The 27,732-nt window shown below is 35.2% G+C and overlaps 1 protein-coding gene across 1 annotated transcript; it reads left to right on the top strand.

Moving 5' to 3' along the window:
* NAA15 (N-alpha-acetyltransferase 15, NatA auxiliary subunit) lies at positions 1–27,732 on the top strand. Its single transcript, XM_085313156.1, has 20 exons — positions 1–42; positions 500–584; positions 1,505–1,609; positions 2,395–2,552; positions 5,236–5,370; positions 5,540–5,693; positions 8,077–8,196; positions 8,852–8,947; positions 9,084–9,190; positions 9,602–9,674; positions 11,573–11,742; positions 12,402–12,554; positions 14,275–14,403; positions 16,731–16,944; positions 18,117–18,310; positions 20,254–20,362; positions 20,978–21,076; positions 21,831–21,974; positions 23,091–23,188; positions 26,288–27,732. Exons 1-20 carry the CDS (start codon positions 1–3, stop codon positions 26,486–26,488), a joined length of 2,586 nt encoding a protein of 861 aa, XP_085169282.1. The 3' UTR covers positions 26,489–27,732.

Here is a 27,732-nt window from a genome sequence, read left to right as displayed (position 1 = left end):
ATGGTAGTGCACRCCAACTTTGAAAGTGTGGATGCATACATGGTACGTGTCRTGTTGAAGCTGATAAAAGAAGTTGCTTTCAGAGATGGTATAAACTCAGTTCTGATCTTCTTGCCTGTATGTGTTTTGGAGTTTCTCATGGTCTTTTTGCAGAAGATAATTGAGCTAAAATGAGTTGAAAGCTTACCAAGCTACATTATTAAACAAGAGTTTTTGTTAAAGAAARCTTGAATGTATTTAGACGTTTACACTTCCCATGATGTTTTACCTGAGAAATTGCTGTGTTGTAATATGTCTTCAGATATACATTTGAAATCAGGCTCTCATTACCATATATTGCTTAATCTAATGATAGGAAGAATTCTAATTACAGGAAGTAAAGAGACTTGTTAAAATGTTAATGCATTTTTCTGAAGATTCACTGATGCTTAACATGGGGATGCGGGGAAAAGTTTCATGCTACGTTTTCTGAATGAACTTATTTGTTCTTCTTCATCAGAGGTGTTATGAACATAAGCAGTATAGAAATGGGCTGAAGTTCTGTAAACAGATCCTTTCTAACCCAAAGTTTGCAGAACATGGAGGTGAGTTTTCAAATGGCATTTTCTCACTATCTTTTCCTACAATACACTTTAGGATAGAGAAATAACTTAGATTTTGTAAATACTTACAGTGCTTTATTAACCATTTGCCCTTAAAATACGTTGTCTTAAGGTGGAGTAATAAGAGCTTCCAGAAACCTACACCATGATAACAGTCATTGCTGACAAAATTTGCAATTTTGAAGTCAGATCTTACTTGCATTTGAGAGTGATAGATTGTCGTAGTCTRTCATGAGCTGCATGTTTAATATTCATTTCAATATGATGCAAGTTTCTTGATACACATCTGGATTGCTTAAATCACTTTTAAGGGGAAATGGGTCTCGATTCATGTGAAGGAGAAAGTGCAAGACAAAAGARCAGTCGACAGCACATGTGTATTAACTTTGCTATCTTGTTGCTTTGTTTTCGAAGGAATAATTTGGAGGCAGAAAAGAAAAAGGTGCTTGTCCCTCACTGACTTTTCAACCTGTTTTTACTGTGGAGTTGAGACTCTTTCCACTGTCRAAAAAACTTCTTTTTTGCCAACTGGATTGGTGTGAATAGATGTGTAGAGGGCTCAAGAGTGTTGTGAATAAATGCTTGATTGATTATAATATTCTTTTATAGTAAACCTTCTTTCTCTCCCAAAGGCTATAGAGAAGAYGAGATAATTTTTACTACCTTTAAAATAAAGTTCTACTTTACTTTTGATATAAATACTGCATTGAATTTATTGTGGAGTGTGATACACAAGTGAATAATCTCCAAGTGTAGCTTTGCTCGTGAAAGAAGAACGCCAGATCCTGATGCTGCTTAGTACTGAGTATAAAATTGCAGTTACAGATTTTAAAGTTGTTATATAAAGCTTAAAAGCTGTTATAAAAACAAATAACTTATATTTGCTTTATCCTAATGTTTAGAAACTTTGGCAATGAAAGGACTAACGTTAAACTGTCTAGGGAAGAAAGAGGAAGCATATGAACTTGTGCGCAGAGGCTTAAGGAATGACTTAAAGAGTCATGTCTGTATCCTTTTTGAAATATGACAATCATTTATGAATGGGAAAAGAGAGGGGTTTGTGTGTYGGGGAGAAGGTGTATGTTTTGTTTTTTATTTGTTGTTGTTTTATCTTTCTGTAATTACTTAATTTATAGAATAGTAGCAAGACCCTGTAGCAGTAGTCTTCAAACTGGGAGTTCGGAATCTTAAATTTTACGTCTAATACATAGCAATATTKTGTCTAAACTGTCCAAAGGGCAGATGTTTTGCAGCTATTCTTGCAGCCACAGTTAATTCAAATACTCTGGCATGTATTATGTTTTTTTTTTTTAATCATTAAACTGTAACTCTAAATTTCAGAATTTATAGTGGGCCCAACTAGAAATAAGTGCATTTGGTTTGCTTTAAAAATGTTAGTAGCTGTAGTAACATTCATAAGAACTTGTAATATACTGGAAATRCAGGCACTCCAGTTGTCTAATGTAAGCCCTTGTTCAAAGACGTTTTATGCAGTCCTGATAGTCGTCTTAGAGATGCTGCTACTTGGTTTCTCACCCCCCTCCCCATATAGGGAAGTAGAATTTGTAGTTAATTATATGCRTCCTATGTACCTAACTGGTGAATAGATCTGTATCTTCAGTTAGCAATCTGTTTCTTTGTTTGGCTGAACAAAAAAACTCTAATGATTATAGTAATGTTATTGTCTGCTTATAAACTGGTTAAGAGGTTTTACCAACTGTTATGTCACTGCTACATTGGATCTGTTTTCTCCCTACTCAAATTTAGTAGTATCCTTAACAGAGTTTTCCAGGTTGGCATGTRTATGGCCTTCTTCAGAGGTCAGACAAGAAGTATGATGAAGCTATCAAATGTTATAGAAATGCACTGAAATGGGATAAAGACAATCTTCAGATTTTGAGAGATCTTTCTCTGCTACAGATTCAAATGAGGGATCTTGAAGGTTACAGGGTAAGTCTACATACTACATTTATTATCAATTTCTCACATCACAGCAAAGGTTGCAAATTGTTACATGCAGCTTTAAAAATATAGAATTATATCAGGAAACCTGAAGTGTTAAAACTATTATTATGTAAAACTAGTATGTTAAAGCTTATTAAAGGCAGACATACTACTGACCAATTTTTGTAAGGTATAAAAGTTTAATGGCATATTAAATGACTTTATTTTTTCAGTGCAGAATTGTTTGCTACAGGACACTTTTCTTTTAATGCTGTAAATACAGCTATAGATATTGCCAGCTCTTATTACACTCTTGAAAGGCTCCTGTAGCTACCAGGTTATGTTCTGAAGACGACTGATCATCAGGCAAGGGAGTTGCTGGGTTTTATTCTGTTTTGGGGTTTTTTTTGTTTGTTTGTTTTTGTTTTTCATTTTTTAACCACTTCGAGCCATATTCCTCCTCCTGGTTACCCATGGAAACCTCTAACTTAGTAGCCGCCACTTTTCTCTTCACAGTGGGTAACAATACAAAGTAAATAGTGTGCTGTGTGACAACACGTTTTACTTCCCAGCCAGTCCAGGTGTTAGTGACAGTACCGCCCACTGGCTCCAAGTATTTCCTTACGTTTCCTATGACCTGTAAGATTGTGGATCAGAACTCTCAAATGTTCCCCTTCTTTATTTTAGAACTCTCAAAATGTTTAGATTACTATCTTGTTTTCTTCTGTTTATTTTAGAGTAAAACTGAACACAATTTGGTAATTTAGGTTAAAATCTCTTTTGTACTCGTTTCTGCAGTGCCAAGTTATATTTGCTTTCGTTTGAACTTGTCTCGGTTTGTCCGTATTTGCAATATCAGATGTTCAGCATGGACAAGCCATTATGAAGCAGTAGTRTCGTGGCAGTGGTACCTCTGTAAAGAATAATGCAGCCTTTCTACTGCCTTCTATACTACTCGCAATGTATTTAGTTTTTTGCATTTCCTTGAATTGCGAACTGATGTCTAGTTGCTGCTACCTTTATTTCTTAAAAAGTAGTAACTTCTGTTTACTGTGCATATTGCTGAGTGTTTTTGTGGTTAAAGCTAAGTCTTAGTTGCTGCATGTTTGTAATTTCTAAATATCCTTTTATATTTCTTCTGTCTTCATACTCAAGACCCCTCTTTATCTTGAATCTATGATAGTCATTGCTGCTCACTTAAGAGTAGACCAAAGAATTATTATAGATCATCAGATCATCTTTTTGTATTTCTTGCCCAACTATGCAGGGAAAGATGACGTTGGTCACCCTATGGATTTGTAATTCAAACACAGACTTACTTAAAATAAGATTAGTTTTTCCTTACTTCTATTTGTGTGCCTAAGAGCTTGTCTGTCTTTCAGTTTATATAGGCTGATGTAACAAGGTATTCCATTTCTCTGCAAAAAAAGCTTGCTAAATTTGAGGTTTTTTCCAAAGGGACTTTGGATAATATTTATTGTCAGGTTTTCATCTTTTCAGTTTTTTCTTGGTCTATGAAAGTTGTTTGTTAAAACACATTAGTTGGTTTCTCATCAATTATTTCCTCTTCAAACTGGGGTAATGTTAGTATGCCAAAGAAGTTTTGCTCTTGGAGTTGTGTGGAATCATCAGCTAAAACAGGTCCCCAGTGAATTTATTGCTGGTTTAGGGTATTTTGTATTCACTCTTCTTTCATATTAGTCACGTATTAGTTGACTCATCTCTTGCTGAGACATAGTATCCCATCATTTAGTATAGGTTCTAAAGTTCACTTGCAGACTCTGCGTTCTCTTTGTTATAACGGCTTCTGGATAAATTTGAATACCAACATGTAATTATTAAGCATAGAAATAACACATGGTTGTAGAATACATAAGGTGTTCAATGTTAAAGTGCTTTAAAGACAGTAATTCCTGATTGCTCATATGCTAGTTTGAAGAGTGCAAATTTACTCTCAAGTCCTGGAGTAAGCTTTGCCTTAACTTTACCTTCTACCTTCTCCCATTTTATAATAATTTGAGAGGTCTTCCTGCTTTATAACCAAACTGCTCAATGTTACTTTGTTTAGTTCTTTGTTAATTGTTGTTTCTAATTGTTCAGGCTTTTTAGTAGGTACTAACTTTTTTTCCCTTAATTTTAAATTACTTGGAGATGCTTTCCAGGAGTCTGTAACAAAACAAGTCATAACTTTCCCCTCAGATTCAAACAGCATGATTCCAAGCAAATCTATTGCATCTTAGATCTGTAATTATTCTCTGGCTGAAGAATAGGGATACACTTAGATAACTTAATTTTCCCCAAAACACTTGCAGTGATTTAATACGCTTCCAAAGTGAATTTGAAGCACCAATATATAGTAAATGTCCCTGCAGCTCAAACCAAAAATCCTTAATTGCATTCTGTTCATGAGCAGTGGGACAGGAAAAGTATGTATGTGGTACTTTAATAAATTAGTCTGACTCCTCAGTCTTTTCATTTGGAAATGGTATGTGTGAGGGTATTTATTTTTAATCAGAAAGTACAAGAAAAAGTTTATACTTCCTCTTGGTTACATATAATATAGCTACATACCTAAAACTAATTGTTAGTGACATTCYGTAAATATTTGAATACAGAGGACAGTATTGTTTAGTAAACTCTGCAGATCATCAGAATTGAATCAGGAAAATTAGTAGCTACTCTTTTGCAGGAAACAAGATACCAGTTGCTTCAGCTCCGACCTGCACAGCGAGCATCGTGGATTGGTTATGCTATTGCTTACCATCTGCTGGAAGATTATGAAATGGCAGCAAAAATCTTAGAGGAATTTAGGAAGACACAGCAGGTAATAGGAAAACGTGGAATTCCTCTATGAACTTCTGCTTAAGCCAAAGAGAAAACACTACTTTCCTTTTTGATGTGAAGACTTTATGCATTTTCTTTAATCAAATTAATTAAGTTCCAGATGTGTTCTAGAAGGATGAACTTTCTCATGTGTCTGCTTTCTTACACAGACATCACCTGATAAAGTGGACTATGAGTACAGTGAACTGCTTCTGTATCAAAATCAAGTCCTCCGGGAGGCAGGACTATATAAAGAAGCTTTGGAGCATCTTTGTACCTATGAAAAGCAGATCTGTGATAAATTGGCTGTGGAAGAAACTAAAGGTAATTGCTTCTGGAAGGTAGTATTATTTTGTATACGTGCATGTTTCTGAATATCGTAGATAAAGTAATTTTAGGAGTATAATATTTTTTCACTGTGTTACTTAATGTCAATTTATACCTTACTATGAAGATCACTTGTATCTTTAAGAAGCTAAAGTTTGTTTAAAAGAGCTTGGAGACTTCTGAATTTTAAGCATCCTTTTAGTGTTTTCTGTCTTTATCTTGTGTGATCAAGACAAGAATGTGTATCAAAGCAAAACAAAGTAGTCCTTTTATGTTGTCCAAGTTCAGAAATAACAAAGATGATAGAACTGCCTGATGGTTCTTTGCCTAAGCTAAGACACTCCAAATAAAACTTTTTTTTTTTTTTTTTTCAAATCAGCTAAATGCATGATATACAATGGAATACCTGTATTGTCAGCTTTTTCCTTTTGCARTTTCATCTTTGCTCTGGTTTTAGATTTATTTAATTCCTCGGTAGTAAAAGACTACCTGTAAAAGACTATACAGCTCTTTTGTGTTTGTCATACTCCTTGCCCAGGTAAATAAGGCATCAGCAAAGCACGGATGTGCTCTGCTGCTACTTTTGACTGTTTAGGACAGAAGATCCTGAATTTCAGCCAAAGGGACCACTTGTTGAAGGAGCAAAATTATCTTCGGCTAAGTAGGAAGCTTTTAACTCACTTCTACTGGGTTGCCCAGCTGAAGAACCTGTTTTCATACATTGCAGAAGTGTGTGTTACTAATATTATAACATTACAGTATTAGAACAATATAATTATACTGCATAGCTAGAACTGCAGAATGGTAGAGGCTCGCCCTTGYATCTCCGTTAGCAGATGCACTTGTTCAGTAGTATGCCGTGTTCCTCAGCTGCTTGATGCTTGCACTGTCCTGTCACTGTTTGTGAAACTTCCTATCTATTGGAGGTACGGTTTGTTAGTGGCCCACACTAGAATCTATTTGGGTGATTGCTTAAAGCAAAGAAAAGGTTTTTAACTCTACAGTATTATCCATGTAGATTTTGTAGCCTACTCATTAGTACTGTCAACAGTACTCACATGGTCTTGCAAGAACCTAGGACCTGAGCCACTGCAGCAGTGTGGCAGGTGTGTGAATGCAGGTGCTTCCTCAAGGGCAATTACTGCAGGCAACTCACCACTGTTGCTCGGTATGACTAGATAACTTGATTTGCATACAAATGCTAATTGGTGTGAGGGTGGTTATTTTGGACATAATAAGTCTTTTTTGGTATAAGCTGGAAGAAATTACTAGAAGTATTCTTTTTACAGTCTGGTCACTTGCAACAGGGTACTACAGATTAATTTTTTTCAGCGCTGCTCTTGTGATATTAGCTCTTAGCTATTACGCATATTACAGAAAAGCCTGCTAATAAATGACTATCATCTATGAATTTTAAATGCACAAAAAAAAAGCTGTTGTGAATGAAATACAACTGAGTAACACTGGAAATAGTATTGGTAGTTGTCACCATTAGATTTAAATTAGCCAAACTTCCACCTCAGGGGAAGAATTTAGGATTATATTGCAGATTCTGTCATTATGGAGGGTGCTATTGATGTTTTCCGTGGCATTTGATGTTGCCTGTAGTTCCAAAGCTGGCCTGTTTGTAGGTAGCAGCGTCTTTTTACAAAATTACATATGCCAGTTATGTGGCTTAGAGAGGAAGACCCATAACACTGACTTTTGCACTTTTTTCTTGAAACAGGACAAGAAAGTCCTATTTTAATCTAGAATGACACTGTATGATCTCTTGCGTATAGTTTACTTCTATTGCTAACAGCAGTAGATGCTGTATATGGTTGTTAGATCCAAATTTTACTTTTAACTGTCATGTCTTATAACCAAGTATGATTAAAAGCAAATGTGCTTGCGCAGTTCTGAGAGTTCATTAATCAGCTTGATAGCTTGATTTAAAACATTAAGTCAGTTTTATGGAATACCAGACTGAAGAACCATTTTTAATTTGCAGCTCGGCAATTTCAATTTGATTTTCAAGATGCTTTATACATGAAATATCATGTACTCCTTTTAATTGCCTTCTGTAGTAAAAACTGCACTTAAAGTAACCAGTCACTTCAGTAAGTGATAATAAGTGTACGCATATTACTTTTAACATTAAATTTTTCAAGCAGGTTTTACAGAGTTATTGTCTGAGTTATGAAAACCTGTTGTAAACACATCTATTTTCAAAGTAAATGCATATCTGTCAGCTAGTTGGTGATGCCACAGTGATGATTTGTTTCTAAGAAGTTAGAATCCGCATGAAGTTGAGGATTATCTAATTTTTACTGTAGTGATCAATATTATGTGGTTTTATTCTCCTGTTTCTTTAATTTTAAACTTCTTGGATTTTACACAGGAGAACTTCTGCTCCAACTTGGCAGGCTTGAAGAAGCAGCTGAAGTCTACAAAGGATTGCAAGAAAGGAATCCTGAAAACTGGGCCTACTACAAAGGCCTAGAAAAGGCACTTAAACCAGGTAATGATTTGATATATTGTAAGCAAGCTACCTCTGCACAAATGGCACTTTGTATGTATTGAAAACTGTTGAATTTATTTAAAGCTACTTAAAGAAATTTCCATTTAGGTTCTGAGTTTTAGTTACAGTCTGTGTATCTTTTTCAGGAAGCCTTGAATTATTTCTTATATTGTTTTTACCATCTCTTATTTAAAACCAGAACAAAAGTGCAGTAATCTCATTGTGCATGGCTTAAAGAACAGAATTTCTTAGAACATAATTTTAATTTAGAATTTTTCTTTTGCTCTTTGTCGTCTTAAAACACAGGTTTTGGACAAAAGTTCAGCTCTCCTGAAAAATTCTTTGTTCAAGAGTTTAGCACAATATTGAGACAGAAGTTCATCCACACATCCCCCCTTTTTTATATAAGAAAACTGTGGTCATAGCTACTGTTGGAAGAACAACTTAGACATTGAATACCTGAAATCGTTTATTAGTGCAACTTCAAAAAACATAATGCAAATTAATGTTCTTTAGGAAGTATGCTGCATTTAGTTGCAATGCATTCTGACCTTTTTTTTAACTGGATGTAATTATTTCACATATCTTCTCCCCCACACACACACATTTTCTTCCAACAAGGAAGGAAAAAGTAAACTGTATGTTTCTATTCCAGCCAATATGTTGGAGAGGCTAAAGATCTATGAAGAGGCCTGGACTAAATACCCAAAAGGACTAGTTCCAAGAAGACTGCCATTAAATTTTTTGTCAGGTAAGCGCATTTTTGACAAGCAGGTAGTGATCAACACTCATTCTTTTCTTAGATAATTGTTTTGACAGCATCAACAGTCTAGAATTGATAAGTAATGTGTGGTAAAACAAAATCAACAGGTCTTTTTCCTCTCAAGGTGAAAAGTTTAAGGAATGTCTGGACAAGTTTCTAAGGATGAATTTCAGCAAAGGTTGTCCACCAGTCTTCAATACTTTGAGGTCATTATACAAAGACAAGGAGAAGGTAGGAAAATCTATATTGTTCAGCTTTTTACTTAATTTCTCTCAGCTGTTATGCATTAGAGGTGAAAGTAACCCTTTTCTTCAGTGTCTTCTGTCAGTGCTGTTGTATATTATGACCTAGCTTATCTAGAAAAATCAAATACAAGCATACATACCCTTGTGCCAAGTTAGTGTAAAAAACAAAATTAGCAAAATTTAAGCTGCTTAAGTATTAACATAGAGCTTTCTCTAAATTAGTTTAAAAGAGGTGAGATTGAGTGCATTCCCATATGTATGTGTTGCAATTTAGAATATAGCTAAAGCCTTTTACCAAGAACAGCTAGTTTAGGTTACACCAAATAGTTCAAATTAAAGTGAAATGCCATCTTATTTATATGTTTTTTTTTTGTCTTGTGTTGTCTTGCACATACAGGTGGCAATTATAGAAGAGCTTGTGGTAGGTTATGAAACCTCTCTAAGAAGCTGCAGGTTATTTAACCCAAATGGTGAGTGCTAAGAATGCAATATTTTATGGAACTATTGCCTGGTATGAACAATATGTGACCATTCAGAGGTGGGAATCAGAGGGCATTTCAGAGGTTCTGAAAACACAGAACCAAACCACATTGGCTTAAAATAGTACAGCTGTAATCCATATGATGTATATACTCAAAATCCACTCACTTGTTTTGAAAGTTTTACTGGATACAGAAAAGTAATCATTTCTTTGCAGGTTTGAGTCCAAGAGTTCTATTTCAAGACTTAAGTTTATCATTCTCCAGGAAACTGCAAAATGTGARAGTTATGTAGTGTTTATTTGCAAATGTATGAAACAAAAAGAATTAATACTAGTTTGGTATGATAGTGCAATCTTCAAGTTTTCTTGGTTTGAATTTTTGAGGGTTTTTGTTTGTTTTTGAGAATTAAAAGTACTGTTTTTCATGTTTTTGGCTGACAGCTATTCTGTTTTGTGGTATGATTCTACATAGATTGAATCTAGCCTTCATAGTTTCTTCTTTGGGATTTTACGATATTTTTTACTCATTTGCCTAACCATTTTGTAACAAATTCTTTCTTAAAAAAAAAAAAAAAATACTGCATAAAATCTCAATGAAAGATGATCATAAAATTTTGTAAGGTGATCACAAATGTAATAATTAAGATAGCACAAATTACTTCGTACATTATTTTTTTTCAGATTTATCCTAATTATTAAGCACATTTTCACTTAAATTGACAACAACTATTTTTCTCTTTGCAGAAACATTAATGTGATGCTTCTTTATGTCATCCAAGTTACCTGTTAAACCTTTTCCCTTGAATTTAATGCTGTAATCTACAATATAACTATGCAATACCTGTTTAAATTTTTCCAAGCCGTTCAAGCACATCCATGCTTTTCTAATATAAGGAAATGGGTTGCTGTGATTTCAGTTTAATTCACTATTTGCTTTGCTGACGGTAAATTCTATTCAAATAAACAGTTTTCCACTGCCTTAAAATAAGCAGCCAAGCACATATAATTGCATAGTTAATTTATATCATAAGCTGAAAAAACAGGACCTTTTGGGAGGACTTGCACACTCCCCACCATCACCACTTTTTTTTCCTACAAGGTGCCATACATCATGGTCATAATTAAACAGCGAACTTAACTTTTAAGACTTCAGTACTTTGGATTTCAAGTAAAGTTCTGTAACTTTCAACACGGACTTGCATAGAGGAGTTTTTCCTGTAGATGTAGCRTAAAGATATGTTTAGGTGAAAAGTGACAATTTGTCAAAGGTAGAGATGGAAAATCTTTTTAAAGGTTTGGAAAAGAAAGGGAGTGTTCTGGGGTTTGTTTGTTTGTTTTGAAAAATACTCAAATTTCTTGGTTGAAAACAAATCTTGAATGTACTGGAAGGCTTGCCTTGTTACYGTGTGGCACTTGCATTTAGTAGGACTCCCTGCTACGCCCTTGATCCAAAACAATATTGAATAAAAAGCTGCCAACACTTGAATGGAATAAATGTTTCATAGATGTCAGATGTATCAGGATATACCTGTACTATAGGGCATGTATGCTCTACATCATGCACGGAAGTCCTACACCTTTGGCTGCCCAGATTAGGTGACAAGCTGGAACATGTTGCAACTCCCTGCTGACCCATCAACCCATGTTTTCTTTCCCTGAAAATCAGGATACGGGAGAAGTACAGTAGGTGCTCAGTTCTTGCAAAACATGGGGTTGATGCTTACCTGGACCTGAGAATTCAGAAGCACGTCCAGGTTTTGTGCTGCAGCCTTATGTAGAGACAGAGTTAACTTCAGTGGCTGTATTTATAGGATTTTTCTTGTGGCATGCCACTTGAATAAACGAAATGTGGAGGAAAAAATGCCATTATTTTTTTTATCCCTCCAGATGATGGTAAAGAAGAACCTCCAACCACTTTACTCTGGGTCCAGTACTACTTGGCTCAACATTATGATAAAATTGGACAGCCATCCCTGGCTCTAGAATATATAAATGCTGCTATAGAAAGTACTCCCACTTTGATAGAACTCTTCCTTGTGAAGGCAAAAATCTATAAGGTAAGTTTGTTTGGCTCATTCTTAGTGATCAGAGATTATTTATGCCAGAAGATCTTTACTACTGCTTATGCTTTCCAGTACTGATTTTGTCATGAACATTAAAATGTTAAGTTTTGCTTGAGCAGGACACATGTAGAATCCAAGGGAAAGTTTCATGAATTTTTGTGCCTTTCCAGATAAGTGGTCGTTGGAGTTGTTTGCTTGCTTTAGTATGTGTGAATAAGGCCACGCAAAGATTTTTAAGTGAATAAAGGAAAAGTATACTGCAAAATGTGCATCATCATCGATTCACAATTTATTTAAGCATTAATAATCACACTAATGAATTAATATTTTTAAATACCCATTCTTGCATGGGTGTTTGTTTTAAGATTCAAAAACAATTTCTCAAATCCACTACTGTATTTTATCAGAATGGATTAACCAAAGTGTCTGTTAGGTGTTTTCAGGAAAATTTTCTAGCGATAAAAGACGTTTAACTTCATAATGGGAAAAAGTAATTATTTTGCTTTTATTCTTTAAAGATCTTTTGTTTTCCTAAAAAGAGCTAATTATAAAAAAAGTCTGAAAAAAATTACTTATGATATTGAACAGTCAGTGGATAGAATATGTGTGTTTATAATTATTGAGCTTTAAATTTAAATCTCTTTCTCTTTAAGCATGCTGGGAATATTAAAGAAGCTGCAAGGTGGATGGATGAGGCTCAGGCTTTGGACACAGCAGACAGATTTATCAACTCCAAATGTGCAAAATATATGTTGAAAGCAAACTTCATTAAAGAAGCAGAAGAAATGTGTTCTAAGTTTACGAGGGTTGGTTGTGTTTAATTTATAGCTCTTTTGAATAATATGTAGGCCTAATCCTCTGTGGAATACTTTGTTCATATTAACTATCATCTAACTTTTATGATCTTTTAGTTCTGTTTCAGGGCAGCTATGGTTGCTTGCTTCACTAACAATAGACAATAGGTGGGTTAGAATTACTCTTTGCTAAGCATAATTCCATAGTCTTAAGTGGAAACTCAACATTAAAACTTGGATTTGATCTCTCTGCTAGGTAGGAAAAATACAGTATGACCTTCCCAGAAATAAGTACTTGAAAAAAATAATTTTATGAGGATTCTTGGGAGCCAGTATTGATTYCCTGGGGCCCTTAAAGCATCTGATAAAATTGCCCATATCTCCCATTTTTGTTCAAAATTATGTTAAGTTAGAGTATTCAGACTTATAATAGAATTTCTGTGTGGCTAGCGGATGAAAGGTTTCCCAAGAAGACATCCTTTTGTGAAGAAGACAACCCCCAAGGCCGTGATGAAGGGGAGCTTCACATTTTATCTTTTTTTTCTCTCCTGTTGCTGCTTATTCATGACCAGTTAACTAGCATAATTTTGCATTATGCAAACTTTTTCATTTGAGACATCAGTTTTTGTCTTCTCTGCAGTAACCTGTTCTTACTGGTTTCATAGTCTCATAGCTTAGGTTTTTTTTTTATAAGGATTATTGATCTCACTTGTTGTTTTTCATAAGTGAAAACAGCACAGCTCAATGTGTAGTCTTTCTAGAATATTTGGCAAATGGTAGTCTTTGAGTACTGGCAATATCATTTATATGTCCCAGTAGCAACAAACAGTTGGGATCGATCATAAGCTTTTTGGTATTAAATGTCAGTGACTTGCCTTCTTTAAAAGGATCATTTTGGAAAAGGACACCTAACAAATTTTGGACCTGTCTGCACCTTTGTCTTGGTCAAGGAAGAATCAAAAGGTCTTCTAGTCGGGTTGAGGGGACATTACAAAGCATCCTCCACCAGGTGGTTTCCAGAGCCTGAAATGGGAACAGAAGTTACCTGCTCTCACTATTGCTCTACAGCCAGCAAACCAGCTTCGGTGTCCCCTGCTCTGTAGTGCCGATCGTGTAGGAAATAACAACCTGTTACTACTGTCAATTGCTTTCAGGCTTAACTCAATCAGCAAGTTTCTGGAAGAAACAAGTGGCAGTTTCAGTAAAAATTCCTGCAGGTGTCAGTGTCATGCCACATGTTAGACCTTTTCTGCCATTTGTCTTTGTGCTGAAAAGCATTATATATTGTACATAATTTTAAAAAACATTGAATGAATACCTTTTCTGTCCTAAAGATAAGGGGAATGTCACAGGTAAATGGTCACCACCTGGCTATTTGTTGTGTATCTCCGACTCCCCAAAAGTTGAACGTAGAGGAAAGTTTTTCTTCACTTTGGAGCCCTGGTTAATGAACCAATCCCCTTCGCTTGAGGTAGTGTTTTGGGTGGAGGAAAAAGTCTCACGTTTCCACTGAAGTTTCTACATAAATAAAGATCATGTCAAAGTACAAACACATGAAAGAGTCATATTAAGGAATAACTTTAATCATAATTTCTAACATGCAGGAATACAGTTTTGAAAATTGAAATTTTTGATGGCCTTTTTATGTGTGCTTTTAACTAGAGTGAGATACAAGAAATAGCACTTAACAAGTTGAATGAGATATATTTTTCATAACGCTTTTTCCTTTCAGGAAGGAACCTCGGCGGTAGAGAACTTGAATGAAATGCAGTGCATGTGGTTTCAGACGGAATGTGCACAAGCTTACAAGGCAATGAATAAATTTGGAGAAGCACTTAAGAAATGCCATGAAATTGAGAGAGTATGTATCTAGTTAAACTACCTAGGCTGGAAATGCTTGCTTAAGTGTACTATGCTGTTATACTCCCTTTTTGAACAGTAGGCTCATAAGTATACTTCCTGCAGAGATTCTTTCCTGTTGAATACTGGGGGATTGATTAAACTATATTTTCTCATTTAAAAAAACATTGTAGAATATTTATTGGAAAGAGGTTGTATGGAGTATTTTGAAGATACAGGAAAGAACAGAATATTCGCAGGAAAGTCTTATTTTAGGCAGAGTATGTCAAAACATATTTGGGTAAAAATAAAAAGTGTGTGTACTTTTAAGTCCAAAAAAGATGATTGCTCAACTGACAATAGCCTTAAAAATACAAAAACAAAAAACAAGACATCTTGGTTATTGTCTTTTTAAGTATAGTATCTTAATAGAATAAATTTAAAAACCTATTTAAAAAACTAGAAAAGATCCTCTCCCTTTAGAAAAAAGGAAAAGCTATAGATAAAAAGCAACTATTAGAAATATAAGCACTTCTTAAAGTAGAAATTGTATCCAGAAAGGGGAAAAGAGAACATTTGCACGTTAAATGTAGATCCATAATAAGGTAAGCTAAATGTTTGGATTTACAACTTCCTAAAAAATAATTTAAAAAATTTTCCAAACGTTAGGAGCCGGAAACAAGACAAGATAGTTGAAATGTAAAGGAAGTGTTCAAAAGGGAGTACTAAAACAAATAAAAAGAAAAAGAAAAAGAAAAAAAAAAAGAAAACCCTATAGCTTTTTGCAAATGGAGGAAGTTAAGGAGACTTAAAACATTCTGTTCACCCCAATTCTGTAAAGGAACTTGATTAGGAAACTGCTACTCTTGTAATGTAAATCACCCTGGATACCATAAGAAGGTAACAAATGTAGTCCTGACTTAGAAACAATTTTGAGAATGGCATCTAAGGAGGAAAGTCACTACATTCATCAGTTGGATTAACTGAAGGTGTAGTAAAGATGGACACATACCTTGCATTCAGAAAACATCAACAAAGCTTTTGTAAGAAGCAGCATTGCCTATTGAATGTTTTAGATGTGCCAGATACGCTTAAGGCAGTCTAGCCGATGAAAATCTGTTCGGGATTTCAGAAACACTTTTGATGTGATCCCTCATATTTTAAAGGGACTAAGCTATCTTAAAAAAAGAGGAGAAATTGATTTCATGGATTTCAGAGCTGGTTGGTGGCTGGGAAACAGAGTAGGAGCAAATAATCAGTTTTCATAAGAAAAGGTGTTTACCATAGATTGCATAGCCATCTCTATATGGTATCCATTGTTTAATATATTGATAAATCATTGGAAGAAGGTGGTGAATAGTGTGAGGACAACATTAACTGRTAATGTAAAGTGATTAAAAAAAAGTGGCCGCAGGAAGTTGCGGAGAAGGCTCTCAGAATAGAGTGATAAAATGACRTCTAAAATGCTACGTTCAGTAACACAGTTGGGGAGGGAAGGACAAAAACCTTTGCATATGTGTAAGTAGTAATGGGCCCAGCATGAGTTATTGCTGCTCAGGAAAGAAGTCTTGGAATTACTCTAGACAGTGCTGCAAAAGCCATCATGTCAGCGTAGCAGTCAAAAGAGCAAACCATGGTGGGAATTATGAAGAGACTAAAGAATAAAACAGAAAATATTTTCCTGTCGCTATGTAAATTCATGATACTGTTTACATTTGAATATCACACTTTAGTTCCTGTCACCTCCTTAAAAAATGAGCTGTGGAATAACTTCCCCATTAAGAGAGTGTGATTAGCTTTTCATACTATTTTATCCTCAGCTTTGACAAGCAACAACTGAGTTAAGATTAGGAAAAAGTTGTATGTGATAATAAACATATGGAGAAGTTGAAGAGGGGAAGGACTTCTCACTATTTCACAAACAAAAACAAAGGGACATCAGGTGACAATGAGGCAGCTGATCTTAAACAAAAATAAGTACTTTCTCACACCACATGTGATTAAAAGGTGGAATTTGTTTCTGCAATATTTTATGGAAGTCTGGAGGTATTAACTAAAAAAGTTAGACAAGTTCATAGAAGAAAAAAAATCAAGAACTATTTAAATATAACAACAAGGATAGAACCTTTTTCCATAAACTGCAAATTGTCAGAGTGGTTACTGTGAAAGAAGTTGTGGTTTGGGTAAATCTTGGTTCTCACCTACGGTAATTTCTGTGCTTTTTATTATTATTATTATGACTTAATTTTGTTTTCTTTCAGTTGTACATTTTTTTTTTAAAAATGTATAAATAAATGAAGATTTATTTCCATTTGCAGATGCTTGCTAAATAATGTCCTGTTGTGTTAGCATTTTGTAGAAATCACAGATGACCAGTTTGACTTCCACACTTACTGTATGAGGAAGATTACGCTTAGGTCTTATGTGGACTTGTTAAAACTAGAAGATGTACTTCGACAACATCCGTTTTACTTCAAGGCTGCACGAATTGCCATAGAGATATATTTGAAGCTTCATGATAATCCCCTAACAGATGAAAATAAAGAACATGAGGCTGATACAGGTATTTCACTCTCAGGATTGTATATGTAGTTTCACTAGTTAGTGAATATTTTATGAAGATCTGGTCATCTTACAGTTGGTAGATCCCCAAAGTAAAGGGATTTTTTGGAATTACAGAAGGGCAAATTGTAACTTGGCCTGCAAGATTAGTTCAGTGAGTTAAACTAATATATATTTTTATCTAGGTATTAAACAGCTACATTTTTATGTTGGTGGTTTTAAACATTTCTAGCAATTACAGGATTTCTTGGGTAGAATCAGACTTTTGTTATGAAAACATGGAATTCTCGTGCTGGTTGATCCCTGAAGAAACAGACCAAAGCAAGTGTGCTTAGAGTGATACTTTCTGAGCATTTTATCAGTATGCAGAAGTTTGACTAGTAGCCACGTAAATCATGTCATCTTTTGCTGTTGATGCAAAAATAACGTTTAAATCCTTTATTTTCTTTTCTCTATTTTCTGATTGAAGAACAACTTAAGTGATTTATGGCCCGGGACACCTCAAGGGGTATGCACAGAGACAGCTGAATCCTCCAAAAGGAATTTGTCAAGTTTTAAGACTTACCATCTCAGTTCATTTGTGTACCTTCAGATTCAAATTAAGAAAAGTGGAAATGTAATAGAATTTCTCATAGTTGATTTTTGATGCTTTTTAAATTAATTCTCCGTGCTTTAATTGAAGAGAGGGACGATCTGAATATGAATAAAATGTAAAATGTCCGTAGGACGTTAAAAGCAAAATTGGGCATTAAAAGCAAACTCGAACTGCCTATGCCCAAAATGTAACTGTTTAACCTTTTCTGTTAAACCATGTAATCTATGCATTAAACGTAACTTTCCTGTTGTGCAGTGCCTAAGGAATAAATCAATGTGCATTGGTGTGTATTTTTACTTCTGGCACTACATTTGTGAAGTCATGCAGTAATTACTTGGTCTTACCTTCAGCTGGTTACGCCATTGTTCTTATTTCTATTGCCATGGTTTCACAAAGGAATTTCTGAATTATGAAGCAGTTGCATGGGCTGTCAAATTTTTGTATTGCTAGTAAACAAACTCTTACAAATGCAATGGCAGCCTTACTAGTTCATAAATACTGGATTAAAATACAGTAACTGGTAACTGATTGAGATGGAAGTCAGCATAGTCTGTGTTTTGCTCTTTGCCTGTTTACAGCAAATATGTCTGACAAGGAGCTAAAGAAGCTACGAAATAAGCAGAGAAGAGCTCAGAAGAAAGCACAGCTAGAGGAGGAGAAGAAAAATGCTGAAAAAGAGAAGCAACAGAGGAATCAGAAAAAGAAGAAAGATGATGATGATGAAGAAATTGGAGGACCGAAAGAAGAACTTATCCCTGAAAAACTGGCAAAGGTGCTTGCTAACATAATGTTAAGCAATTGGTTGAATAAGAGTCAAATGTAGAAAAATTACTATGAACATGCACACAATTTGAGAGCTGTTCAGATAACATGTTTGTTTTTTGTATGGCTTCTCTTCACAAGTGGCATGTCTTAAATGTTTCTAGGGTAGTTTGGATATACCATCAAAAATATGACAAAATCACTGCTTCTATTTCTTACTCTCAAAGGCAGCAGTCAAGAAGTCATAGACACTTTGCTACAGATGGAATTATCTTTGTATATGAATTGCACTAGCTTGCTGATTATATCCTATTTCTAGTTAAGCAAATGGAAGTCTTTCTGTTCTGTATGTAAGAAGGTTGTCATTACACTCCCATGACCCACAGTAATCTCTTCTTTATATGAGCACAGGCAATCTGTGGAAGAGAGAGTGCAAGCARGAGACACTGAGAAACTGAAAACTTTAACTGCATTTGTGTGTGTGTTTGCAATTTATTTTTAATGCAAATAAATAAAAGGATAAAGAATCTATTTAGAAATAGCAGTAGATTAGGCTGAGATGGATTTTGAAGTTTGAATTAAGAATGTAGAGATGCATAGAAGGGCTGTGATCCAGAAGACTGTTTGTGTGATGTAGGTTGTACCTGGAAGGAGCAGGAAAGCATTTGAAATAAATGTAGAGAATAGTATTGAAAAACGTACACTGGAAAGACGAATTTCTAGTAGTAGTAGTAGGATAGTATCCAAGTACTGATAGATACGGTATTCAGTATCTTCATGTCACAAGGATAATGAGTGTTGCTGGCTCTTGAGGGGCAATATTTGAAATCTGAGACAGTGAACTTCACTACATAGCCAGGAAGCAAGTGGCTTTATAAAAACGAGATAGTATTCCTAAACAGCTGATCTGGAGTATTCTTATTGTTTAGCTTGCTAGTTGTGAGAAAAAGCGGTCTCATTACAGTGCAAATTAGGAATGAAATTTCAGTGGTGCGTATCGAAGTTGAGTTCTGGAGTAGTGGGATGTAGTGGAATATCCCAGGAAAATTTAGGCTGCTGCCAAGTTTGTAGGGAAATAATTACAGCTGTATAATGCAGCCCTTCGGCAAATCTTCCCTGCTTAGGGAAACACTCTCCAGAGAGTTCCAAATTCAATTGGCCAAGGTCTGAAGACTATTTTAGACGTAGCTGGTTACCTGCAAACCTTTTTCCTCGAAAAGTTACACATAGGCTTGGTTAGCTGATACGTAGTCTTGGCATTAAAGATGTAAGTTGAAATCTGTTATAGTATTTAATATTTCCAGCATGCAGTTGTATATATGCAAACTCATAATTACTTGTATAAATAGTTGAAATACTTCATGAAAACTGCTAAAATATATGATTAATTGGGAATTATGTAAGGTGTCCATCATTGTCTTCAACTAAGTTATTCACACAGTGCAAATAATGTAGTCTGTCAGTAACAATTTAGTAATGTTAACAATACAGGTAAGTTTTGTAACCGGTTCCTAGAGAGTAGCTATATTCATAAACACATAAATAAGAAGGGCAACAGATGATTCTTATCCTCGATCTCTAAATGCAGGAGAGCTTTCCGTAAAGAATTTCGGCATTATTTGTGTTCAAGCAGTCCATTTCTGGATTATGCTAACTGAGCCGTATCAGTACCTAGTTGCCTCAAGCTTTAAATTAGTTGCCATTAGCATCTTAGCTGAGAATGTTGCCATGACTTTGCTACCTTCAGGAGCCTTTCTGAAGCTTGCACAAACAGACTCAATTATGAGCATAAAGTAGTCATAAACATTTCTGACTATACGTGTACATCTCGTGGGTTGCCTTCTCAGAGTAATTCTTTATGATGTGACTCAATCAGAAACAACTAATTCCTCTTGTTGTTCAATGGTTTTAAGTTTTGTGACATAGCTGTGTGATAATTCTTTGATTCTGTAGGTTGAAGCACCTTTGGAAGAAGCCATTAAATTTTTAACACCTCTGAAGAATTTAGTAAAGAACAAAATAGAGACGCATCTTTTTGCCTTTGAGATTTATTTCCGAAAAGGTGGGTGAGAAAACTAATGAAAGAAAGTAAATTGTGATTCTTAAAGTTGTATACTAGAATTTGTGTAAAAAATATTGATGAGATACAAGCAGTCAGTGCCTGTGGATGCATATGATTTTTATTGGACAGGCACCCTGTCATTCAGCATTCTGTGAAGAATCAGAAGCTTGAAAAGTTAGATGATTATCCCATTTCTTTTCTGTGTTTAAATCTGTGAGACGTGAGACTGTAGAATTAATTTTCCCAACTTGCATTTTTCCTAGTTACTCTTTTTCATCTATAGTTTATCAAATTCAGGTGTTGATAAAACTGTGTGCTGTAAATCTAGAAATGGCATGCAGTTGCTATGAAAAGTGGGCTTTTGAATTACTTTGCTTTTGAATTCTGGTATCAGTTAAATATTATGCTTTAAGAGCTCGTTAGGTTCAAATGTAATCATTAGATTGAAAAGTTTAATTCACTGGTTAAAGCAGTGTTAGAAAATGGCTTTTGTGTGCTCAGCTTTTAATTTTTTCTGATTATTATAATTTCAAACACTAAGTACTATGGCAGTCCAATACAGTTAGAGTTCCAACTACAGTTTTTTTGACCCTTTGTCATTTCTTTCTTTTTCAGAGAAGTTCCTTCTGATGCTTCAGTCTGTGAAGAGAGCATTTGCTATTGATTCTAGTCATCCTTGGCTTCACGAGTGTATGATTCATCTCTTCAGCAGCGGTATGTATCTGATACGATTTCATCTGTGCATGCCTCCAGCTGATACCTGTCTTACATACAGTCATTGGTTTTAGTTCACACTGTTAACATGATTCATTCAAAATATTTAATATGTGTATATTGGAAAGCTTTTTAAACAAGTGGCTTGTGTTTAAAGTTAAGTGTGTTTATTATGACTACAACTGGGTTTAGTAATTATTTTAGTAATTACTTCATCATATGTTAGTCTTTTTTTAAGACTGTAAGGAGTACAATGTGCCTGTGAAAGAGTGAGTGAACTCACTGGTGGTTGCAAAAATAGGAACAACAGAATGAAGAATGTGGCTCCTCTGCTTGCAGGTTGTGTCAGTGTATGAGGAGAAAGTTAGAATCATGTCCTGTTTTGGTAGAAGATTGGAAGGATTCTCTTTCCTTGCCCCAAAGGCTACTTTTTCTGTTGATGACTAAAGACAAGATACGTATTAAGAGCATATTTTTATGACCTCAGTCTTTAGGCCTAATAGACTAATCAGTAAGGTGGGAAAGGAGTTTGAGCAAAAAGGCTTTGGATTTTTATAAGCATCACAAAACTGTCACAGTTAAGCTTTTTCCAACCAGCTTGTTGTTTACCTTTTTAAAATTTTATTCAACTGCCTTTGAGTTTTTTGTCAATTATAGTAATAATGTAAGTACAACAAATATTAAAACAGAAGGATTTAATATGAAGTATGTTGTACTGTGATTGCTTGTGTTACTTCCCCCCCCAATTTAATAGTATCTGAAAGTAAGGATCTGCCAGATGCAGTCAGAACAGTGTTAAACCAAGAAATGAACCGACTTTTTGGAGCAACTAATCCAAAGAACTTCAATGAAGCTTTCCTTAAAAAGAACTATGACTCGCTACCACATAGGTTATCAGGTATTTTGCCTCTATTCTTTATCTTTCTCCTTCTCTTCTCTGTGCTTATCTAGCAATGGCTTCGGAGTATCTGCAGCAATGATGTGAAAAATCACTCTTGTCAGGAATGCTTTTCTTTCACCTGTTTGAGTCTTTGAAAACACAACCATTCAGTTTATCTGTGGGTTTCTTCAATTTCTTCTTTTGTGTGCTGCTGAAATACAAATTTTTGGACTTTCTCTGCCCTGTTTTCATTTCTGGTGCATGCTGAATGTATCATAAGGCTTTTTAAAGGTAATATATACAGTGCGTTTGTAGCATAGCTTGTATGAGCTATGGTATGTTAAGTAATATTTTGAATTGATGAAGTTTTCTATTTGGAGAGGTCTTTTCCTCGTATTTGGAGAGGCTGACTGCAAATATGCTGAGCACCAAACAACCCAGCTCACTCAGAACTATTGGTGTGCCAAGTAAGAGGAGCTGAGCTAGTGCTGGTTACCACAGCTGGCATAAAAGATCATCTGTCAATGGTGATCACGTGTTACAGTGGGTATTATAGTACCCCCATGAGATATGGCGTGTATACCACCCACGGCAGCATTGCTGTTGTGTCTTGGTCTGACTAGATGTGTCCACTGAAAACAGTGAGTTCATCTCTGCATCTTTTCTGACAATAAGCCCCTTCACCTACATCTATATGGTGAGACTTGGGACTTTGCATGTCCTGACACTGCATTACRAGAGCTGTGTGTGCTCCATCTTTTCTGTGCCCTGGTTTCTGTGGGAAGGAAACCTGAGGTCTGCTGCCAGAAATCAGCTGTGGTGTGTTGCAGCAGGTCTGATTTGTCTTCATTGTCTTCAGGACTACATGGTACACTGTAAAATGCTCCTGCCCTGCAGAGCAGACATAGCCTAGTTGTTTCAGTGCTTTTCCCGTATACCTTAAGCATTGAATAGTAGGACTGAAGCTCTGCTTCTGTTGACTCTAATGTCAAACTTAATGTTCCAGTATCTCAATTTTGAACTACTACTACAGAATTCAGTATCTCCTTTCTTAGTCTTAATATCTTATAGTTGTATATATTATAAGACTTATTTAGTCTTCTAAGTGATGAAACTTTTATTTTTCTCCTGTAGCTGCCAAAATGATGTACTATTTAGATCCTTCCAGTCAGAAAAGAGCAGTAGAGCTGGCAATGACCCTGGATGAATCCCTCACTAACAGAAATCTTCAGGTAACAAATATGTATAAGTTGTAAACAGCTTCTTTTGGTATATCCACAGAAGTTTTACGCAAGTTGTGGAGTTAAGAGGAAGCTGAAACTATCACTGTGCATATATAGTAAAGAGGTTGGTGTATCACATGAGAGAAGGGTATACTGCTTTCAGATGACCTGAAGCATTTAGTGTCCTTTTTGCGTATTAGAATTACTGTAGCTTTGTCCTACACATGGTATGAAAATAGCTACCTAGTGAAAGAAAGCGTGTTATTGCCATAAGTAACAGAAAAGCATAAAAAAAGTTATAGAGCAAAAGGTGCTAAAGCTTCCTAGTAGGAGAAGGTTGTAGTTTGTCAGAGCTTTAGGTGTTAAACAGCCAAAAACTCACAAGGAGGAGTCTCTTCAACACATACCTGTATCCCAATCAACCTATTTCCTTTGGCATCAATATGAGAGTGTGCAGCAGATTTAATTAAGTATTAGAGAGGTTCTTTGACAGGTAGGCAGGTTGGCAGGCAATCTGTAGGATGCTTCATTTCTCTCAGTTCCCTTGGTACTTTATTTCTTTATTGTGTTCTTTATCTTTGGGGACTCCAGGATATTTAGACCTATTGGAAGTAGAATTGGTAAATTTTCCAATAAAATGTACTCTTTTGTTGGCAGAAATCAACATTTTCTAAAAATCACATTCTTGGGAATACAGTGGGTTTAACAGAAGTGTAGCTGTGATGGATTTTGCAAGGCCACACTAGAATTTTTGGACAAAACAGAGGGGACAGAAGCAGGAAAAAACATGTTTGCCATGATTTATAAGCTTGCCATGGATGTTGAGGATTCAGGTCCTTTCTTTAAATGAGCTGGTTATGGGATATAAATGCAAATCTTTCATATCTTAAGTACATATTTAGCAGATTATAAACTATTTATTTGAAATATATATAAACTATTAATTTTTGGTTTTGTTTGTTTGAGCTATCTCAAAGAGCTTAAGCTGGACTATCGATAGAAAACAAGCTAAAAATTAAATTTTCTTCAATAGCATTCATTGCTTTGTAGCTGTGTTTCTTGCCCAAGAATGGAATTCTTTGAATTGGACAAGGGAAGATCAGACTGTAACCAAAATGACTGGGTGTTTTTGGAAGCCTAACCTTATTTTGTAGCACTAGTGGAAGCATATATGGACTTCAGAGCGTGTGAAAAGCAGATATGCAGCGTCATGGTAAAACTGAAAAAGTTCAATGCACGTGCTCTCAGTGCTAATATAAAGCAAGATTTGGAGTTCTACCAAACTTCAGATGGAAAATTTAACATCTTTTTAAAAGACAACTTCTGAAGGAGTCTAGGTCTAGGCGTTGGTTGAAAGGTATTCTCGTGAGCAAGGAGGTTAAATTTATCATCTCATTTGATTTTTAGTAGCGATTGTCTTGAACATATTCCAGACACAAATCTGGATATATTTGACCTTCTATGGAGGCCCACGTCACATGAAGCTGATAGCAGGAAAAGTGTTGAAGAACTGCAAAAGTGTAGGCAGGGGGACAGAGCAGTTAATCTCACTACCATAGAACAAATAAAAGCTACAGTAAATGTCGGAGTGGAAAAGACTAGTTTACTACACTAATGCTGGCATAGATAAGGTGGAAGGATGTTAAGTGCCGCTGGGTATTGGTGAAGTCCTTTGGCTGATGGATTTGAGTGAAACATTGGTCCTGTAATGTAAAAGGCAGGAAAGTGCTACAGAAGCAAAATGGAAAAGGATATGGATATAGAAAACTTTTAATTGCCTAAGCCTGAATAAGTTTCACAGTTTCATAGCATGAATGTCTTGGAAGAGATGCAATATTACTTGCCCTAGCAACCAGCTAAGCTAGTAACTTAAAGTTAGGCTTTCACTTTAGAAGGTGCGTTAATCTCCCTTTAAAAAGATGTGTTCATCTACTACTCTCATGAACTTGAAAATACTTTTTTTACCTTAAGATTAAAAAAGTGTTAATTAAGGTTTTCTTAAATTTAATGATAATTAAAGGTGGAACAATAGTCTGTATAAAGACCTAGTTAGTGCGTCATGCTAAAAATACTCAAGTAATGTGTTTCCTTTCTAAATTTGAAAGGAAACTAGGCTTTGAACCAAGTCATCAGCAAATCATATAGACACTTTTATTACAATAACCTTTGAAAAATAGCTTCTTGCCTGCACATTTAACTTTATTTGATGTACTAAGTTTCCAGCTCAGTTAGTAGCTCGGTTTCTCGCCTTTTGAATTTAAGCTGAAAAAGCAGGAAACCTCATTTTCCTCTGCCAAATAATGAAGAAAAGTGAATATAAAACTGAAGCTATATCTGAAGGATGTGATAATGACCAGAATAAATTGATAATGACCAGAATAAATTGCCTCAGTTTACTAATGACAGACACACTTTATTGTCACTTAAATGTAAAGTAATTTATCACTGCCAGAGGTGTCATGACATCAAAATTACGTTTATTCAGCTGATGCTGGTTTTATATTTTAATTATATTACAGAATTCTTCAGATTTCTATCTGAAAGCACTTTGACAGAAATCACTATTAGGAAATGATGATATATTTTTTGATTCATTGCTTCTATTTGTGAAGATCATAACATGCATTCAGATTTTTATTGCTTGAATGTTTAATATATCCCCAGCTTAATGGGGGACGCCTTCCCCTCCCCAAATTCCCCGTGCATACACACGCATGCGCGCACACGTGCGCACACACACACACACACACACACACACACACACACACACCCCTTTAGTTGCAAGCCAGCTCAGTTCTTGGTTGCCAACCAGTGAAAAACAAACTTTTTAGGAAAATAAGGAACAGATTAAAAAAAAAAATTTTTTTAGCTTCATTTAAGTTTTCTAGCTATGGGGTTTTTTTTTAATGACTTTAAGTGGAATTATTTGAAATCTGACTGAACTGGTTTCTCATGTTGTATTTAATTAGAAAAATGTCATTTGATAGAAACCTGAAAACAATGCCTCTGATAAGGTGGGGTTTTTTTGGAGTATTATATTTCTCGTGAGCGTTAATGAATGAATGTTTAAGAAACCATAACACTTCTTTTATTTTTCTCTTTAATTAGACTTGTATGGAGGTATTAGAAGCTTTATGTGACGGTAGCCTTGGAGACTGTAAAGAAGCATCTGAAACTTACAGAGCAAATTGTCATAAGCTTTTCCCTTATGCTTTGGCTTTCATGCCCCCTGGATATGAAGAGGATATGAAGATCACAGTTAATGGAGATAGTTCTGCAGAACCTGAAGAACTGGCCAATGAAATATGAACAACTTTATTGGAAAAAAATAACATTGGACCATATCTGGTGTATAATATTTTTGTCACGCACCTGCTGAATTGTTCTAACTTACACAGAGAACGGAAGGAAAAAAAACGTTGCCTTCAAATAGTTTTACTTTTTTTTTATCCTGCTGACAAAGTATATATATAAAATATCTAACATATTACTGGATATAGGTTGTTCGGTTTCTTAAAAATTAAAAGCTGCTAAAATTGAAGAAAAAAACCTTATCCTTTCCTACCTACCCATGTTTTTAAACTAATTTATATAAAATCTGGAGGCTCATAGCTGTCAGAGCAGGTGTGTGGCAGAAATATTACTTTAAAATTGTCTTGTGAGATTACTGTTATCTCAGACAGCAAAAATGCTGTTTTAGCACTGGATTCTTTCACTGAGCACAAAGAGTTGTTGGGGCTTTAGCATCTGACTGATTTTGATACGGGATGATTCTGTCCATAGGAAGTATGCAATGTGAATCAGAATATACAGAGAAACCTACAACATACGTGTGATGTTGTGGATGCTGGGACATACAGATACCAAGCAGAATTAAGAAACATAGTGTGTTCAATAAGCTTGTTGTGTCTCTGAAATTCACTGTACACGATCAGTTTGGTGTTCTTGCACCACAGTTTTTAACTGAAGGAACCAGTTAAATCTATATCTGTATTTGAATTAAAATTAAGGGGGTGGGCTGGGGGGAATCAACGTTGCTGTTTTTGAGATGAACCTAGCAGCTTAGGTTGGCCAAACTTTTTAAAACTGTAATGCAAGAACCAAATAAAATTATGCACTGTGATGTGGCACCAACTAATTAGAAAGATAGCATGCATTTTTTTCACATAGAGTGAAAATAAAATGAGAACATACTATGGCTTGAAGTTGCAAAGAGAAGAACTCCTGACTACCATTTTGACTGATCAAGAGACTAATAGTTTAAAACCTCAGCAGGCCTTGTTCACGTTATGCAGAAAATAAAGTGCTGCAGTTTAGATACCTCTGGAACTTTTCCACAGTGTCACAGGTTTGTAATACTTGAAGCCCTACATTTCTAAGAATATATTTCTTGCTCAGTTGTTTCAGGCAAGCCCAAGACTTTGTAACTTTTAAGGGGCCCAAGATTTTTTTTCAATAACAGACCAGCTTCTTATTCCTGCAGTTACAAATGTAATTTCCTTTGTCAAACATAAGGTACCAAATATAATGCAATAAAATGTTTTGAAAAACAA

Source organism: Rhea americana, unplaced genomic scaffold (genome assembly GCF_003343005.1).
Source record: "Rhea americana isolate MKP2758 unplaced genomic scaffold, rheAme1 scaffold_38, whole genome shotgun sequence".
In the NCBI taxonomy this organism is placed as follows: Eukaryota; Metazoa; Chordata; class Aves; order Rheiformes; family Rheidae; genus Rhea; species Rhea americana.
This window is presented reverse-complemented; position numbering and strand designations above follow the sequence as displayed.